The sequence below is a fragment of the Lepidochelys kempii genome, chromosome 18 (assembly GCF_965140285.1).
Source record: "Lepidochelys kempii isolate rLepKem1 chromosome 18, rLepKem1.hap1, whole genome shotgun sequence".
NCBI lineage: Eukaryota > Metazoa > Chordata > Testudines > Cheloniidae > Lepidochelys > Lepidochelys kempii.
The window spans coordinates 21,444,198-21,455,789 of record NC_136397.1 but is presented as its reverse complement, the minus strand read 5'-3'; the positions used below and the strand labels follow the sequence as shown (position 1 = coordinate 21,455,789).

The 11,592-nt window shown below is 44.7% G+C and overlaps 1 protein-coding gene and 1 long non-coding RNA gene across 5 annotated transcripts in view; one reads left to right on the top strand and one right to left on the bottom strand.

Moving 5' to 3' along the window:
- Positions 1-797: 797 nt before the first annotated feature.
- The window catches only part of TP73 (tumor protein p73), an 87,551-nt gene continuing 76,756 nt past the window's right edge, over positions 798-11,592 (bottom strand). For 3 of the 4 annotated variants that reach the window (XM_073316373.2, XM_073316375.2, XM_073316372.2), the window contains exons 8-14: positions 11,349-11,491; positions 10,123-10,211; positions 9,205-9,329; positions 7,347-7,501; positions 6,637-6,769; positions 5,492-5,585; positions 798-3,487 (exon numbers count right to left, since the gene is read on the bottom strand). In XM_073316373.2, coding sequence (XP_073172474.1) covers positions 3,167-3,487; positions 5,492-5,585; positions 6,637-6,769; positions 7,347-7,501; positions 9,205-9,329; positions 10,123-10,211; positions 11,349-11,491 — 1,060 coding nt within the window. In that variant the 3' untranslated portion in view covers positions 798-3,166. The remainder of the gene's footprint in view (positions 3,488-5,491; positions 5,586-6,636; positions 6,770-7,346; positions 7,502-9,204; positions 9,330-10,122; positions 10,212-11,348; positions 11,492-11,592) is intronic. The other variant, XM_073316376.1, reaches the window with a different exon arrangement.
- LOC140899985 (uncharacterized) lies at positions 3,088-7,286 on the top strand. The gene is made up of 3 exons (XR_012155527.2): positions 3,088-3,509; positions 5,241-5,393; positions 6,103-7,286. It is a non-coding gene; the product is annotated as an uncharacterized LOC140899985 (long non-coding RNA).

Below are 11,592 nucleotides of genomic sequence, written 5' to 3'. Positions count from 1 at the left end.
AAAATAACATTCTTGCATTGAATGTGTGAGCAACTATACGTCACATTTTCTCTTCCTGAAAAAATTTCTTAACTCTGTCAATTTCCAATTCTTTTTTATATATATATATACACGGTATATATTACTAAAACTAGGAATAGCTGTGATATTTATAACTAAACCCAGTTCTCTCGTGGAAATAGTTTAAGTGTCATTTTTTTTTAAACCCAAAGAAAGCTGTGTCTTAATGATATACTGTCAGATTTGTGATATATTTTCTGGCCATTTATTGAAAGATAGTTTATATATAACCCTCTTCCCCTAAATTCCATTAAATCAAGATAGCCACTTATTAAATGAAAGCGAATGTTTTTCTTTTGTTGGGTTTTTTTCTTTTTGACATGAATGTTTGATCCAGCCATAGTTCTTCTAAAACTTACATTTTCCTAAATGTAACTTCCTTAAGTATGACCTCAGATTGTCTCTGCTCATATGTTGCAGAAAGTAGCACCAGTGTGCTGAAAGCTTGTAGAAATGAGGTAGACTTTTTGTATGCACTGACCAAGATTCATGCACAGCTGCTCCCCAGTCACAGATGAATGCCATGTCTTGTTTTGAATGATGGGATCCTGCAAGCAATTTTCTCAATGCACTCAAAGCCTATCTTAATTTTACTTTGGCTTGGGTAAGTACTTCTGTGCTTTGCTCGTTTGTATCTTCACACTACTCACTGAGTTGCAACAGCGAGCTTCCCATTTTCTGCTCAAACTTCAGGCCAATTCTGAAAGGCAGAAGGTAACTCTCCAAGTTGTAGATCATTAGTACTATCAGATCACCTCCTGGGCCATCTAGTCAGGAGCTGTTTTTCTATCAGAGCCACTGTATTTCAGACGTGTGTTTTATTGTGTTACAAAAAACAAACAAACCACAGCTATAAAAATAACACATTTTCCAAAAGATAACATTACAAAAAATACAATTAATAGAGTTGGAATATATCCAGTAATACTGCTGGAAAAAGCATTAGTTAACATTGAAAACATGAATGATTATTTTAAAAATCTTAAAGCATTAAAGTGCTTTAATTCACTACTACTTAGAAAGCGCATGTTCACAGCTCAGCAACGCCCTGAAGTGCTAATCCCTAAAGAGTACAGTGTGCACAAGTGTACAGCTTTCAAATATGCTGGGTTGGCTTAGGTTGGTGGACTGGGGTAAAAGCCAGTGGAAACTGAGCTGGTCATTTACAAGGAGCAGAGCAGTGGTCTCCTGCCTTCCCAAGCTCCTGAGCTGCCAGCAGCGAAGGGGGAATCTGCGTAGAAATGGGGAAGAGACAAGTACACTTGTGCTACTGTGCTGGCACTTGCAGAGGTACAGCTCAGTTTCTCTGTGGCCTTCCCTCTGCTAAGACTGAGGACAGTGACCATCCTGCTTGAGAGGAGAAGCAGAACTTATGAGGTGAACGCTGTACTTGCTCATAGGTGAAATCCTACCTCTGGCCCCTTTATGCCCGGTAAAAGGCCCTGAGCAGCATAAAGGAACTCTTAAAAACATATCAGACCAGGGAGGAATCCCCCCGTGCAAGCACAGTGGAAAATAGCCACAAGGCTCTTTCAAGGACCCCCTTGCTAGCCTCCGCGTAGGGAGTATGCCAAAGGCAGGACTGCAGTGTTGTGGAGATTCCAGACAGCGTGGAAGCCCCAAGCTGCCATAATTTAGGTCTTCAGGGCTGTCTAAACTATGGGGCTGTATAGTAGTCCAGGACGAGGAGGGGTATAAAGTTGGCTTAAAGCCACCATAGCCCCTCCTCTGCCTGTGCAGTGAATTCTGTGCTGTGCCTCTTAGAGGTGTCTCACAGAATCTCACGCAGAGAGTTTCCAGCTGACTTGCACAAGAACTGGAGATGAATACATCTGCATGCTTGACTGTTTCCTGCTGAGTTTTTAAGTTCAACCGGCAGACAAACAAAAGGCTTGAGGAAAATCAACAAAACACCTATCCACAGGGACTATAGGGAAGGAAGAAACCATTTCCACTCATTGATGTGGAAAATATAATCATTTTACCAGATGGGGATGATTATCAACAGTCTGGGAAATCCATTTTTTTTTTAACACATACAGGTTAATGGTTAAGGTAAAATTAATGGTGTGCTACAAAAAATCTGAGTTCTGGCAATATCAGGAACTTTGAGCAAGATTTGGGTGAATAATTGTAATTAATTATACAGAATCCTCTAATTCCTAGCAGTGGGGTCCATGGATTTGTCTCTCCAGAATTGTATTAAAAATCCACATGGGAAAAATGATTTTTTTACAAGTGAGGCTTGAAATATATCAGGTTTTTGCATGTTTACATGCTAGAGCATGAAGTTAATTTAATTATGACACAGTAGTGTCTTATTTAGGGGAAATTATCAATATTTTTGTAGCGTACAAGTTCATGAAAATAAATCTCTCTATCCTTACAGCATGGTGAATATACTGTATATATAGCATGTGTCTATATACACAAATATCAGTTAGATACATGCACACAGTCTGGAATCAGCAAATAAGTTGCTTTTCTGCTCTACAAAAAAACAAAAGAAACAAATACTTTTTGGCAGTCCATCAGGAAAGCAAGTCCTTTTGTTCTTGGGTATCAGTCAATGGCAGATGTCCCTAAAGAAAGTGGAACAGTTGAGGGTTAAACCACTTTCACAAGACAAAGGTCTGTTATTATTCAGCCGTCCCTTAGCAGACAGTGAGGATAGGGTGGAATGTGGGGCAGGCTAGAGTTAAAGAAAATGTGTGTGTTTTGCCTTTACATTGCAATAGAGTTTGATGCAAAAATGGTCCAGCAAATTGTAAAGTTGCACTGTACATTGGCAAGTGAATATTCCCCTGCCACACAAGGCTAAAAAAACTCTACAGCCCATTGAGAGATCTGTGGCAGCTGCCCTTTTTCCTTCCCTTGATCCCCTGTCATAAAACCATTGGAATTTTCCTCCAGGGGATGGTCCCAGACCCATGTCCTCACACAGCTGATGAGTTCCCATCTCTTGAGTAAAGCCATGTTAAAAAATATTTCTTCAGACACTCAAAGCTGGAAATGTTTTTCCATTTTTCAGGCTGGGATTCTATATTTTCCCCCATTCCTTTAAATCTCTGTGTCTGGTCTCCTGCTGCCGCACTGCTGGAGACCTTCAGTTGATCTCGCCCTCGGTGAACTCTTCTTTTATGGACTGTTTGCGGGATTTGCAGTCTGGGAGGTCAAAGCCGAAGTCCGCCCACTCATCAGCCCCGCTGCGGTTCGGGATAGTGATGGTGTGGCGCACGCGGAAATGCACTGCCTCCATGACGCGCTGCCGTTGCAGCTCCCCAGAACTGCCAATGGAAATGGTGGCGGCATTACTGCTGGAACGGAGAAGCTGCTGGGCACCATAGTCCTGGCCCTGTTTGAGTTCCTGAAGGCCTCTCCAGATAACCATCCTGTACTGCTCCGGGACCTTCAGCGCTCCGAGATCCTAGAACAACAACGTCACTAAGGTGGGCCTCTTCAAAAATGATTTTGCTAAACAGCATCGTCAAGAGAGGGGCAAACCCATGGACCATTACATGTCTAGATCAGTGTGTGGGTCTAGCCACATAGTCAACACATGAGATGATCAGGGCTTTGGGTCATATACCATATCATTTTGTAAAGAAAAGAGAATTCCTTTGCTTTAAATGAATCTAATTAACAAAATGGACGGTGTGAGGCTGAATGCCTTCACTGTGCAGGTTGCAGAGCACCACGTGAGGAGTCAGGTCATTCAATTTACTGAAATAAGGAGGAAACCATCATCCCATTTTGCCTGCAATCATTTCTCTCTCCCCTGGATAATCATAACCTGGATTAAGCCTTGAACTAAAATCTCAGGTCACAAATGCTGGCAGGATGGGCAAAGGTTGCCTTGGGAAGCATGATCGGCTCTGAATGGCTGCTGTTTCTCTGCTCTAGCCATATGAAGTGTCACAGGATTCTGGTGCATTAACCTATGCCAGCATGTGCACTGACTGATGTTATTCATCACAGACATTAAGTGCTGTGGTCATAATGTTAAACAGAAGCATGAAAACTTCAGGATTGTATCATACATGCCAGAGGCTGCATCAGAACAAATACAAGTGGTTTGTATTTCAGACGTACTGAATTGCTGCTAGAGGTCCACATTAACTCCAAACACACAGACTCACTCGTGAGCATTAATTCCATAAGAAGTAAGTATGTAATTAGGGGTTAAAAATGTCAACTCAGACACACAACCCAGCAATCTATTTTGACTGTGCCATACATGTGCTTTTTGGCAGATTAAAGAAAAAATCACTTACAGGGTTAGTTATTAAAATGTTTCAAAACTAATCTAAGACTATGCAACTGGCCCCAGCTACCAATGAAAAATCATTGTGTCTTCAATAATTATACCATCTGCGTTCTTGATTGGTTCCTAGCTGCTAGACTAGGAAGGCATACAGCAAATATTTTAAGAATGAGATGGGATCAAGATAAGAGCTTTGTCCTGGTCAAAATACTGAGTCTGGGATTTATTTGGGGTCTGTCATAGATGAAAAGTGTTAATGCATTATGTGTATGCTGGTTACATTACTGTACTGAGGGAGCCCCTTGCCTCACTGATGTCAAGACTGGCTGGATGACCTTACAATTTTCATCGGCACCAAAGGCAGGTGAATTTCATGCAAAGTTGGCTCCTCCTCTCCCAAGAGATTGTTCTTCAACCAAGAAATAGCTACAATAAAACTCACCACACCCAGAGGCAAGGTGTTTAAACACAAATTAGAGCATTTCCCGTGTAATGTATCAATTAAAAAAAAAAATTACAGCTCTTGACCAGCCAGCCCACAATATCAGGTCCTGGGGTTGAAACAAAAAATTGCTAAATACAAAAAGCTTGATTCTGACCTTGTTTGTTCTGGTTTATTGCTAATGTGACTCCATTTGGCCAGTGCAGTTACTCCTGATTTGCAAGGGAAGCAGCTGGGCCCTGCAGCTCTGAGCTAAAGCTCATCAAAGTCAAAGGGCGATCTTTCCATTGCTCAGTGGGCTTAGGGTCAGTCCCTGAGTACTGTGATTTGTTTCAGTAGACATATTTAGTGAAAATCAATTCAAAGTCTGATTTCTGTATCTTTGGCTTTATTTTAGATGTGCACATGAGGAGAATGATTGCACCTGAATTCTTTTTCATTTTTGTTTTTGTTTGCATTTCTTTCTTAATTCAGATCTCTGCTAGGCCTTGCATCCTACAGCCTGGAAAAATCAACAGTAGAGAATATTACAGTTTCTTTTAAGGATAGCACTATTCTAAATCTATAGGACTACAAAGAATGCATAATTGGGAAACATAAAACATGCCTATAAAGCCTGTATGATAGGTAGGTGCACATTTATTTCCTTTATTTGGTTGTCCTTGTTTTAAGATCAACAGCTGGTAGAAACAAGTGATAAGAAGAGATCTTCCCAAAGCATTTACCTCTATGGTTAGATTCTGCAGGTGGTAAATATTCTGTAACCCTTGTGAGGTGAAATAGTCGATGCAGTTTGGACACCCCAAGCCTGTTAAAAAACTGCAGAAAGAATTTGAAAATAAAGTGGCATTAACTTGTCAGGTATATATGCTGTGTTCTCAAGTGTCACCATTGTGGCAAAGCACTTTTGAATTCATGTGAGGGTATGGGGACATTTTACTGGACTCATTTATTTCATCTGAAGGCTTGGCAACTCTTCTCATGCTACTATGGTATTGTGGGATGCAAGAAATTGGAAGCGTAGCAAGAACCCATTTCAGGGATCCTCAAAACTCCTGGTCAGAGTTTTCTTGGGGCTGAAAAGTGCGAACTAATTTGGCATTAATGTTGGAGAGGTAAAGCCCATGGGACCAAATTCATCCTAACATAATTCCACTGGCTTCAGCAGTCTTCAATGTCTCAGTTAAATGACCTATATGGAATTACTCTAGGGATTAATTTTCCCCTTGGAGCAACTTGACTGAGGAAGGGTTGTGGAATTTGGCCTTAAGCGATTTGGTCAACAACAATTAATCTTTGCACTATAACATTTGGTGCTGAAATATTTTATGTACAGGGCTTGGCTGTAGCTACACAATGCTAGCACGGATTGTGCTACTCCGGGATTCTGGTAGACCATCTGGGAAAACATCTGAGGTATCGGTTCTTTAAGAAGGACATCAAATCACAGACTACAGACCTGTTAATGTCTGGATATAAATCCTCTACTGCCATTTCCAGTCACCATTGGTCCGAAAGGGGGAAGAAGGAAGATCTGCAAAGTTATATGCCAGTGTTTGACATGCAGGGCAAGGTGCCTTTTCATATCAGTCTGCTAAAGGGATCAAGTTTTGAATGAACTTAGTGAGAATGAATAAGCCAAAGATCTTTCCAGGTGATATGTGTTTCTAACCAGCAATTGGCTGGCGAGGACAATTTCTGAAGTGAAGAGGGGTGAGGAAAACGCTCTCTGGTTTCATGAGCAGTGATTTCTCAGTTGGAACTAGTGACCAGTTGACCAGTTGCTAAACATATCTTTGAAGGTTAGAGTAAAGGAAAAGAGCATGAAACAACAACAGACAACACACCACAGGACCGGTGACGTCCCTACCTGACAAGGCTGGGGTCAGGGTTGTAGGGTGGAGGAGGAGTGCAGTGTGAACCTGAGACCATGGACTGGGAGGAGTGGCCTCCATTCATGTCTCCATTGGATTGCATGGGGTGGCTGTTCAGCATTCCGGGTCCTGAGCACAAGAAAAAGCAAAAGGGTTTCCATCTCCTGGACTGTGCCCAGAGCGTACAGGGGAGAACCATTGAAAAGTTTTTGATTTAACTTAAAGAAGCTACAACTGTCCTTTCCCAAGCACAGAGCCCCATTCTCCAATCTGCAGGAATAACCCACCTCAGGGACCCAAGATCCTGAGTGTTAACTGGCAGGATTCCCTGGGAATTCACCCATTGCGTGGAGGAGGAGTGAAGAAGCTGGAGGTTCCACCCCCACAATCCACAGATTCAGGGGCAACCTTTGCAGACAGCGGCTACGCCGTGGATCCAGGCAGCCTGGCTTGGGCAGGGCTTTCCCAGCTCTTGGCATGGTGAGTTGTTCTGAGAAATGTAGCTGCATAAGCGACTAATGACCACGCCCATGGTAACCTACTCTGCTTGGCCTGGGAGAGCGGGAGGAGGAAGAATTTGGAGCTCGGCGTAGGGAGCTTTGCACTGCTTTATGTATTGTTTCGCTGAGGCGGCTGTCTATCTGTCTGGCCTCTTGGCCCTTTGTGATTGCAGAGCCCGTGTCACATGGCAGTGCGGGTGCCTTACCCATTGGGCCCAGGTTGGGCCCAGAGCTGGAGTTGTGTTGTGATGGCTGCCCCACCAACTGGTTGACAGACGGCAGTTTGTTGATCCCTCCTCCGTGTACTTTGTTCATTGGCGAAAGGACGGGCCCATAGGAGGAAGGGGACTGCAGGTGACTCCTGCTCGGGAAGAGTGGCACGGTCAGTGAGACCCTAGTGGAGACTGAGCAAATCAAACCTCTCTAGGGACTCCGACCTCGGCCTTGTCCATACTGAGATTTTAGCCAGCAGCATAGCTGCACCAGTGCAAAACCCTGCTCTAGACGCGACTGACACTGGTTTAAGGCTGGGTACATTGCACTGGTGCAAATCGTGCTGTACCCCTACTGGGGAAATCAACTTCTGCACTGGTTTGTCTGGAATGTGCATGGGATGCGGAACAGCTGGCTTCACCTCAGTACGGGGACCGTAGCAGGGGCCTTACAGGCATCCTAATACATAGCATTTACACAGCTTCCATCTGCACTGCCCTGTGTAAACGTTAGTTGAGTCCCTCCCAACCTCCTTATAAGGTAAGGGAGCAGAATTATCCCCATTTTACAGATGGAGAAGTGGAGGCAGAAAGGTGAAATGACATCCCCAGATTCTCACAGTGGGTCAGTTGGAGAGATGGAATAAGAACTCAGGAGCTCCTGGTCCTTGCTCATCCATTCTAACCCATAGATCACATTGCTTTATGGAGATATACTGTCAGAGGCTTCACTTGCAATATATCCTACAGCCCTGCTTGCTGATTTCACTTCTGTGTCGGTCTTTCTCCAACACTCTTTGCTTGGATGCTGCTCTCCACCTCCTACCCATTAAACCAGCAGTGCAGAACTAAAGCTTCTGATGGGCAACTATCACCTGTCACTGAAGAAGTAAGGTGCACACTGCAGTGTGGTCCCATGGAGAGGTCCCCAACTGGGAGTCAGGAGAGCTGGGTTCTATTCCCAACTCTTCCAGTCACTGTCTCTGCATCCTTGGACAAGTCACTTCCTTTCTTTGCATTCCATTTTTCACTGCTGTTGCTTAATCAGATTTCATAGCTTAAAAAAGAGAAGTCTAGGGAGTAACTTGATTAGTCTATCTACATGGGGAAACAGATATTTAATAATGGGCTCTTCAGTCTAGCAGAGAAAGATATAACAATCCAATAGCTGGAATTTAAAGCTAGACAAATTCAGACTGGAGATAAGGCGTAAATTTTTAACGGTGGGAGTAATTACATTGGAACAACTTACCAATGGTCATAGTGGAGTCTCCATCACTGACCATTTTAAATCAAGGTTGGATACTTTTCTAAAAGATCTGCTCTAGGAATTATTGTTAGGAAGTGCTATGGCCCGTGGTATGCAGGAGGTCAGACTAGATGATCATAGTGATCCCTTCTGGCCTTGGAATCAGTGAATCTATTCTGCAGTCTACCCACCATTAAACTATTGTGGGAGCTATGGCTGAAGAGCTCTGGGTAAGAGTTAAGTAGCAGTGTAAGGTGTATCTGGTTTCTGGCTTTTTTTATCATAATATACGTTCCCAAGGTGCTCATCAATGTCTAGTCAGGGAAACAATAAACAAAGAGGAAGAATAGTTTATTCCAGAGAGAAGAATGAAGGTCTGGCCCCACCCCCACCCAATATTGGTGACTACCAAGGAGGAATCAAAGTGAGGGGCTCTCTGGAAGGTGGTAGAGGCCTCTCCACACCCCATAGTTATACAAAGCATAAGAACCCTGAGGGTGGGTCAGGCCAGCTTCCTGGATCCCTGTTATGTCTTGTGTTTAATTCGACGTATCTCTGGAGACCTCTTTTGGCGACAGTAGACAATAAGGTCATGGTACTTACTGCCTCTGCAGGAGCTGCTGCTGCTGTTGCCGATAGGAGTCGACCAGCTGCTGTGGAACTAACTCCACTAGCTCCAGACTTTCCTTTATCTTCATGAGGATCTCAAAGTTCTCCCGGCCGCGAACCTGAATCAGGGACCAAGGCGAGCCTGTACTTCAGTCTGACTTGCCTTGTCCGGTTTGCTGAGGACCCTCTCTCATAGCCAGTCCCACCTTCCCCCTCCTTTACCCAGCCCACTCAAGGGACAATGTGAGGATAGCCTTAAGCACAAGCAAGGCAAGCAGCTACCTGGGATTCCATGCTTCTAGGGGAGCCATCCTCAAGAAATCCAGTTACAACGCATGGTCTCCTCTAGTCCCCTTCCTGCAGGAGCAGAGTGGGGGTCCGATAACGTGTCTCCTCCCCTAACAGCAGGAAGACGGGGTAGCCAAGTCCCTGGTTGAAGGCACACAAAGCCAAATTCCCTCTGGCCACGGTGGGATCAGGGAGGAAGGTGACTTGCAGCCTTGTTTTGGAGCAGGCTATTTTGCCCTGGGAATGCAAAGCAATTCCAGTGCATGATTCTGGATCTCCGCTCCTGCTGCTCATTGCTCAGCGTTCATTGCAGACTTGTTCCCAGCCTGTTCTTCACTGTACCCATTCTTAGCCTCATCAGTCTTGCTCCTTGCACCCTGTCTGCCCTCTGTAAGGACTCATCAGGACGGTAAGCGCCAGCCACCCAAAGTAAAGCGCTTCAGTGCTGTGTACTGCTGGGAATGCCAGTCTGGGGAGGCCTCATCCTTTCAGCTAGGTAAAATATCACTTCATTGCCCTTTGAATTCTGGGAGCCGCTCCCCCATATCCTATCCAGGGGCCAGCGCCACTGCTCTCCCAGAGCAGGGCTCAGACACTGCGTGCAGCAGAAGATTTGATACTTACTGGGACATAATACATTTCCTCTTCCCCGTGCCGCCTTTTCTTAATGCCAGCCCCTAGTGCTGGAATCCCCTGGGGGCTCTGCTTGAAAGCTGAGGAAGGAGATGGGAAACAGTATTACGGAAAAATCAAGTTAAATGTGATCATCTAAGCGGCCACTCCCTAGTTCTTTATAACGTTAGACTGGGAACTGTGTTAGAGTAAATGCAATAGCTCCTAGTAGGGCAGGCAGCTGCTGAAGGGCCCCACTGAACGAAAGCCAGAACCCAGAGCTTCCCTGACTACCAACAAGAGGAACTCCAAGCCCATTGCTGGACAATGCAAACCTTACTGCACAAACCTAACTATGACTCCAGCTCACAAGGGAAGAAAGAGGGCATTGCTGCATGTCCCTAGGCCCTTCGTAGTGATTTGCTTTGTTAAAGTTGAGGAAGATCAGTACAGATCATTAAATTCACACACTTGCTAGGAGCGTAAATATTTGACAGGTGCCTAAAAGATGAGTTATCACCATTGTGATAGAGGGCTAGTGAGAAACTCTTGTGTACGAGCTGATAAATTGCCAGGAGCCTTCTGTAAGGTTTTACTGCGAACAGTTAAATACCTGCCCTGAGAAGATTTAGCTCAGTATGTGCCCAATTTATTTGGGGGTGTGGAATTAGTGATGAAATATAATAAACTTACACAGAAAATTCTTTCCCTCTGCCTCCCACTTCAGCCCCCAGCCCTACACTCAACAGAGGCTTTGCCTGCTGCTAACCTATCTCTGGGAGGGGCAATGCTTCAGAGTACAGCAAAAAACCCACAGTACGTAATTGGCCATGGCTGGATGGGAAGAGAGGGGGCAAAAAATTCCTTTCTGATGCCTGCAGGAAATAAGCTTAAAGCTTATGGAGCATGTTAGTTTTTTAACTATCTCAGCACTAACAAACACTTGCCTTTAATAATAATAATGATGAACAAATAGATCTGGACAATGAACCACCTCCACTAACAATGCCACTCTGTTTTTCTGACTGCAGCTGGATCTGAGCGATGACGTTTGGATCGGAGTACTGCTCTTCAGCTAAACGTCACCACCCAAGTTCCGTAGTTCAGAGTGTTCATTGCTGCTGCCCCGGAAGCATGGGCCATGCCCTGGACGACACCAGCTCAGCAGTGCTAGGCAGCACAAAGCTGGGGGTCTCACTCGGAGTTGAGATTCACCCTTTCCTGAAAGGAGGACTCACTGCGCTTGTTGACGTTGCCATTTTTTGCTGCATTTTCGTTCAGGGCTTGTTGCTCTCGGTAATGATCTTCGTCGGCTTTCCGATCTCGGCCGGGACAGGCGCAGATCCGCCCTTCGAACGATCTCCTCCCCAATACTTGGCCACTGGGGAGCAGAGTAAAAACCAAAAAGGATTTATTTTTTTAGGGAACTAATCAGACTAAACCTCATTCTCTATGGGGTTGGGTTTCTGTCCGTTGACTTTG